The 7136-nt window shown below is 41.7% G+C and overlaps 1 protein-coding gene across 1 annotated transcript in view; it reads left to right on the forward strand.

The window, feature by feature from the left end:
- Slc26a4 (solute carrier family 26 member 4) overlaps positions 1–5652 on the forward strand; it is a 42437-nt gene extending 36785 nt beyond the window's left edge. The window contains exons 19-20 of the mRNA XM_055622812.1: positions 2944–3027; positions 5149–5652. Of these exons, the coding sequence (XP_055478787.1) occupies positions 2944–3027; positions 5149–5172 (108 nt within the window). The 3' untranslated portion in view covers positions 5173–5652. The remainder of the gene's footprint in view (positions 1–2943; positions 3028–5148) is intronic.
- The last annotated feature ends 1484 nt before the right edge of the window (positions 5653–7136 follow it).

Raw genomic sequence — 7136 nt, forward strand, 5'->3', positions numbered from 1 at the left:
TCTTTCTTTCTTTCTTTCTTTCTTTCTTTCTTTCTTTCTTTCTTTCTTTCTTTCTTTCTTTTTCTTTGACAGGGGTTCTCTCTCTGGCATTGCTATCCTGGACTTGCTTTGTAGACCAGCCTGGCCTCAAACTCACAGAGATCCACCTGCCTCTGCCTCCCTGAATGCTGGGATTACAGGCATGCACCACCACAACCGGCTCACCTGTTGAACTTCTAAGAGCCCGTTTCTCATCAGTGCAAAAGGGGTAAAAGCCACTCACTGCTTGGAAGACTCAGGTAGTTTCTAGGAAGTGTGTCCATAGTGTGTCCCATAGTGTCCAAAACTTTAGAGTTCTACAGTGTACACATTCACTGACAGATAATGCTTTTTTAGAAGACAGCACTGAATCTTGGATTTTCTGTGATGTGTATGCATAAATGCAGTGTATATGATACCAATAAGGAATCCTTAATTTACAAAGTAAAAATTCAGTTCCTAAGAGATCTTTGAAACAAATAAACAAGGAGAGGCTGACCAGTGGATAGCGGCTTGACTGCCGGGCAAGTGTGAGGATCTGAGCCAGATCCTCAGAACCATGTGAATAATACAAACTAACAAAATGCCAGAAACAGGCATGCCGGCATGTGCCTGTGACCCTACTGCTGGAGTGTGGAGGCAGGTGGATCCCCACACTTCTCTGGCCAGCCAGGATAGCCAAAATGGCTCCAAGGTTAGTGAGAGATCCTGTCTCCAAAAAATAAGATGGCGTGACAAAGGAAAACAACCTGATGTTAGCCTCTGATCTTTACTTGTACCCTCACAGACAAGTATACCCGTCAAACAAACCATAAATAAACCCAGGTTCATTTTCTCCCACAAAGCGGAAAACACTAAAATTCCCTGTAAGCCTTATTTTTTTCAAATAACCGGAAGAGGCAAACCTGCCAGACTCCTTGCCTGGTCCACTGGTAGGCCTCAATGAGAACCTCATTTCTCTTTCACAGTGAATTTGGGACACTGTACTAGTTTTTTTCCTGTTGCTGTGATGGAAATGCCATGACCAAGTGTTTACTTTAGCTTATGGTTCCAGAGGGTTAAAGTCCACGAAGGCGGGAAGGCATGGAGCAGAGGCAGGAAGCTGGCTGACCACACTTGATCCACACACAGGAGTGGTCAGGAAGTGGGGCAAGGCTAGGAAACCTCAAAGCCCACCCCCAGTGACATACTTTCTCTAGGAAGGCTCCACTACACAAATGTTCTATAACCTCAGAGAGCGCTACCAGCTGGGAAATAAATGTTCAGATACCTGAGCTTGGGGGACACTTTCCATTTGAATGACCATCAACACCTATGGAAAATAATTATCCTTATAACAGTCATGTTGTATTGCTTCCTGATGTTTTCTAAGATCAGGATAAGCGGGTCTTTTCTTATAGATTAGAAGTTGGTGTTTGGGGTAAAACTAATTTAGAAACTGTCACATTGTTCTTTTTAGCTCTGTCCGTGCAGAGGATGCACTGCTAATGTCCCTGGTGAAATGAGCATCCCAAGTTATTAAAAGTATCCATCTCAGAGACACAAGAGGAAAATCCCACACCTTCTAAAAAAAAAGCTAGATAGGGGCTGAAGAGATGGCTTAGTGGTTAAGCATCCATGAGGACCCAGGTTCAGTTCCCAGTATGTATGTGGTGGCTCAAAACCATAAAATAAATAAATAAAACCCCAAAGCTAAATGTAAAATGCTAAGCTTTGAAAACTCATCACCTTTGTTTCCTATCCTTAAAAAAAAAAAAAAAAATTCTAACCCTGAATTAAAAGCAAAGCTGGCTCATATAGCCTTTGAGAGCACATATTAAGAGTAAAACAAAACCAAGGCACCAAGTTCCTTCTCAACAGAAAAGCGGTTATGTAATTTGTGAGTGATCCAGATGTAAAAAGCTTAGGCCACAAATGTGATAAAGCTGGATGAGGGACAGTGTGGCCACCATGTCATACCTGCCCCATTCACCGTCAGTGAGGTGCTGTAGGTGTTGATGATTGCTTGCAAGCTGGGTGGAGCCTTCCTGGTTCCAGTGAGATCTGGAACCTGGCCTGTCTTCACTGGGTCTAGCATGAAACCTGATCCATCCTCACCCAGCGGCTTCCTCTCCTTTGGAGTATTGTAGATGCAAAGATAAGAACCTCTTTCATCCTTTGGTCTATTACCAAATTTATGAAGGAATAGCCACACTCTATAGTTACACCATTCCCACCATTCCCATCACAGGAAGACCATGTGTGCAGGGACTTAGTCATCTAATTTTCACTCTGATAAAGAGCACTGGGCTATTTGTGAGAGATGAAATGTATAAAACCAGTACAATAGGATGCCATTTTGCTTTGGTATATATTTGTTATTGCTTCAGAAATGTCCTTCTCCATGCACAAGACAAATGCAAGTTGTATTGGTGTCCTCTGTGAGGAGAATTAAATTATATATTCTCCCTAAAAAGTAGAAATGTCCTAAACAGTAAACTTAATATCCTCCAATAAACTTAAATTTCACTCAGTTCAAATTGGAAACCTATACTGTTCTCAGTCACCAGTCTACGATGGTGTAATCACAGTGTGTTCAAAGCTGTATTAAGTGTTCTTAGCTGTCAAAATACAAGCACTACCGACTGCCTGGCTGAAGGTGGTGGGAGTGTCTTGCTAAGAGGTTGACACTTGAGAGGTCATAAAAGGGAACAGTTGAAGGAGTTTACACAATGGAGAACTGGACCAGTTCACATTTGCATTTTAAAAGTGGTAGAGGGACCATGCTAAGAAGAGAAACACCAAAGAACAGAAATTAGAAGGGGATTCTGAAGTATGTAGATCACAGATGAGCACCAGCAAAGCCTCGGGTTATTGTCAGTGGTGCTTGTTGTATTTTGATGCAATGTATTTTCAGTAAATACTGTGTACATTCTCTTTGTCAAGATCACCCTCATACAAGACTGTAAAGATCCTCTTGAGCTGATGAAGGCAGAGATAAACGAGGAAGAACTTGATGTTCAGGACGAGGTATGGTCATTGTTTTCTTCTGTAGAGAATAACTAAAGTTAGCCTTGACTAAGCTGAGTAAAGAAGCAGTGAAGAGGTTTAAGAACCCACCTGTGGAAAATCCAGAAATATCTGAAAGGCACAGCTGCAAAGAAGAGAAGCAGACACAGGAAATTCCCTCAAGGATGACAAGGACTTGGGGAACTTCAGTCTCTGGCACATAGGGGTACATAGGCTAGTCCTGAGTTTATACTGAACTCAAAGCACACTTCTTCCTAGAGAGCTAAAGCTGTGGGGCAGGGAAAGGGAACAGAGGGGCTTCCTAACTCATGGTCACAGGGCCTTTCTTCATCTGACTGAACTCGGCTTACACACTTCCTCCTCACCAGGCTGAGGCTGTTTCAGGTGCTCTCAACATCAGACTAATCCTGGGAAGGTTGACTGAACTTGGAGAATCTGAGTAAACTTTAGGGCTTTACTTCTAAGAGAAATGGGAGCAACAATGGAAGATCAGAAAATTTATCATGAAATTACCAAAGGAAACATAAACAAAAAAAACTTATACTTGATCTTAGACAAAAGGCTGAGAAGTGATTCAAAGAGCTGGAGGTTGGACATTTCCTTAGAAACTGATAATGTGATATGCTAGCCCATGAAATCCCTCCTACACAGACCTGATCCACCTAATGGAGCTTTTCTGTGAACATTTCCAGACACTAGCAACCAGAGACTTCTCAAGGGAATGCTCCATAGTTAGAAATCCTCGTTAATTGCGACTATAAAAGTGAACTTGGCCTTTGTGTAAAAACTACCCAGCTATGCTTCCCTAGCAACACAGGCTTTCTCGTGGGCCAGACCATCCGTTGCTGATAGCAGCTCTGTTTCCACTAGACTCCAAGAGCACCTCTTTTAGTTCCTTCTGTCATTCTTCACAGACATGCAGTCTATCACTGTTTTGCTGGACAAAAACGGGGTCTAGAAGTAGTCAGGGTGCCGTGGAAACCATGCCATCATGACCATTTTGAGCTCATCAAGATATTTAAAAGATGGGTGTCTGCTTTTATTATAGTTACCTGAAAATCTTGGGCTCTACCAAACAGGAGTCCAGAAGACATGTTCACACAAACTGTGTTCACATTTTTACACAAACTGTGATGGTCCTGGGTTCTCCATTCATACTTAGGCAATTGGTATTTGCCTCAAATGCAAGATTACGTGCAGTTCTGCTAAACTGCACATTGATTCCAGTTTATTCACAGTTTTGGTTTGACTCTGTCATCTCATGTATTCACTTTCTAACCTGTGGGGCAGATAAGTCTGATAAGAAAGCTGTGGCTTTCCAGGTCCTGATGAAAAGCACTAGGTAGCAGTCAAACCCCTGTAGTAAAATCAGGCAGAGAATTTTGTGGAGAAAAGTAATGTCAGAATAAAACTCACAAGCCTGGTGTCTTGGCCCACCAGCTTAATAAGCCTATGAAAGTCATTATTAAACCAAGAAGCCCTTCCAGCTTTGGTAATTTATGACTCTCTGAGGTCCTGGGTTCAGTTCCCAGCCCAGAATAAGTGGGCATCATCATGTGCACCTAGGTTCCCAGCACTCTGGAGGAGGCCAAGAAGACTGGAAACTGAAGGGTATCCCCAGCTCCACCAGAAGCTCAAGGCCAGCCTGGGCTAGAGATCTTACCCCCAACAAACAAACAAACAGTCACACTGGGATAGCTACTAATCTCCACATAAAATGATCATTCTGCTATGGCCTCTAAGGTTATGAAGAACTGTTTGGGATTTGAAATCAGACAGACCTACAAGCTACCCTGAAGTCTGGTACTTACTGGCTAGCACAAGCCTGTTTGATTTCAGTATCTGCACGTGAAATAGGGACGGCAATACAGACTGGTGAGAATTAAAGGATGTATGTGAAAAGTAGTGTTTTGTACTTAGTGGCCTCTGAATGATAATCACTGCTTTACATAAAGCCAGTTAGACGTATGCTGAGTGTTGAAATTGTCCTCTCTCCTTTATTTGATGATACATTCCTAGCTGAAATTAAGCAATCAATACTAGAGAAACATATTTTTAAAAAGATAATGTAGCCCTATGAACTAAGTTGACTGATACTCTGTTTCCTCATTTCTTCCACAGGCCATGCGTAGACTTGCTTCCTGAGGGATCACTGTCAGCAAGGACAAAACATGGCCACCAGGACATGCAAGTCTCTGCAAGCGTTTTCTGCACTGACTACTTCTTTGCACTTAAACAGCCATCCTTCTACTGCTATGTTAAAAATATACACGTTTTAAAACTCTGTAGGCATTTCGCAAGAGACATTTGTCATTTTCATGTTTTAATGCAGGAACAAAACAGCTTAGCTCTAAAATACCCAAAACCATGAGAATCATCCCCAAGAATCAGCAATGTTACTCGGGCGTGATGCCACGGCAGGTTTGCTGTTTGTGTTCACAAGGGTACGGTCTATTCCTGTTGAGTTGCTGTAAGTGTTGACCTAACAGCCTCTATGGGCATGTGGGGTATGGAAGAGTAATCACAGAGATTCCTGACTGACCTTGAAATCTATGTGTGTGTTGATCACTGTGAGAAAGGCAAAATAGAATCACTGTGCACTCATTAATGAGCTTAAAAAATAAAACCAAGCCTTTAAAAATAATTTTGTCCAGATTTATTTTGTGTATGAGTGTAGTTCATAGTTCATAGTGTTTTTTTTTTCTTATATGTGTCTGTGCCGTGTGTGTGGTTGGTGCCCAAGAAGTTAGAAAAAGGCATCAGATTTCCTGGGAATGGAGTGATATTGCAAGATGATTATAGGTGTTGGGAATGAACCCAGGTCCTCTGCAAAAGGAATGAGTGCTCTTAATCACTGAGCTATCTCGCCAGTCCCTACAAACTGTTTTTCATTTGTTTGTCTTTGCTTTTTTTCAATGCAGGGCTTCTCTGTGTAGCCATGGATTAGCTGTGTCCTGGAATGCGCTCTGCAGACTAGGCTAGCCACGAACTAGTACTGAGATTAAAGGCCTGCACCACCATTGCCCTGCCATGGTCTCTATTTTTTAAAATATAGTGGTAGCTTATCTTTTTGTATCAAGTGCTCCTTGCATAATGGCAGATAAGCTCTCTTCTACTTAATACCTGATGTGAAAGCCAGGCATGGCAGCATTCACCTAAAATCCTACTGTGTTCCTAGCCCTTGAGAGGCTAAGGCGGGAGGAGCAAAGGTTCATGGTCGGTTGGGCAACATAGTTAGACCATATTTTTAAAAACTAACACGAGGTCAGCTTTGAACACATCCTTTTTGACAGAAGACAATGATGAGAATGATGACAATGATGAGAATGAGCTTTTCTCTAACTATTTAATAGTACTCAGAGAAAACAGAAATGGAATTCTAGCCACTTCAAAAATGATCTAAAAAGTAAACTATCCATAGTAGTCTATGTTTAAAGTGAGATTTGAGAGACAAAGCATTCTAATCAGTTAATATAAAAATTTTTAAAGGTTTGGAATATACACATTGGAAATGTGTATTAGAAATACACATTTTAACAAAGTGAATACAGTATAATTAATAAAAATGAAAGTAAACCCCTCAACTGAGGAATGGATACAGAAAGTATGGTACATCTACAAATGGAATGCTGCTCAGCAATAAAAAACAAGGAAATCATGAAATTTGCAGGTGAATGGTGGGAACTGGAAAAGATCATCCTGAGTGAGCTATCCCAGAAGTAGAATGACACACATGGTATATACTCACTCATATAGACATATAATATAGGATAAACGTACTATAATCTGTACACCTAAAGAAACTAATCAAGAGGGAGGACTCTGGCTAAAATCCTTAATCCCCATCCAGAAAGGCAAAGAGGATGGACATCAGAAGAAGGAGAAAACAGGGAACAAGTTAGGAGCCTGCCACAGAGGGCCTCTGAAAGGCTCTGCCCTGCAAACAATCAAAGCAGATGCTGAGACTTATGGCCAACCTTTGAGGCGATGGCAGGGAATCTTATGAAAGAAGCGGGAATTAGTAACACCTGGAGGGGACAGGAGCTCCACAATGAATGCAACAGATCCAAAAAATCTGGGCACATGGGTCTTCCCTGAGACTGATAGTC

The sequence above is a fragment of the Psammomys obesus genome, unplaced genomic scaffold (genome assembly GCF_907164565.1).
Source record: "Psammomys obesus unplaced genomic scaffold, mPsaObe1.curated_primary_1811, whole genome shotgun sequence".
Taxonomy (NCBI): Eukaryota; Metazoa; Chordata; class Mammalia; order Rodentia; family Muridae; genus Psammomys; species Psammomys obesus.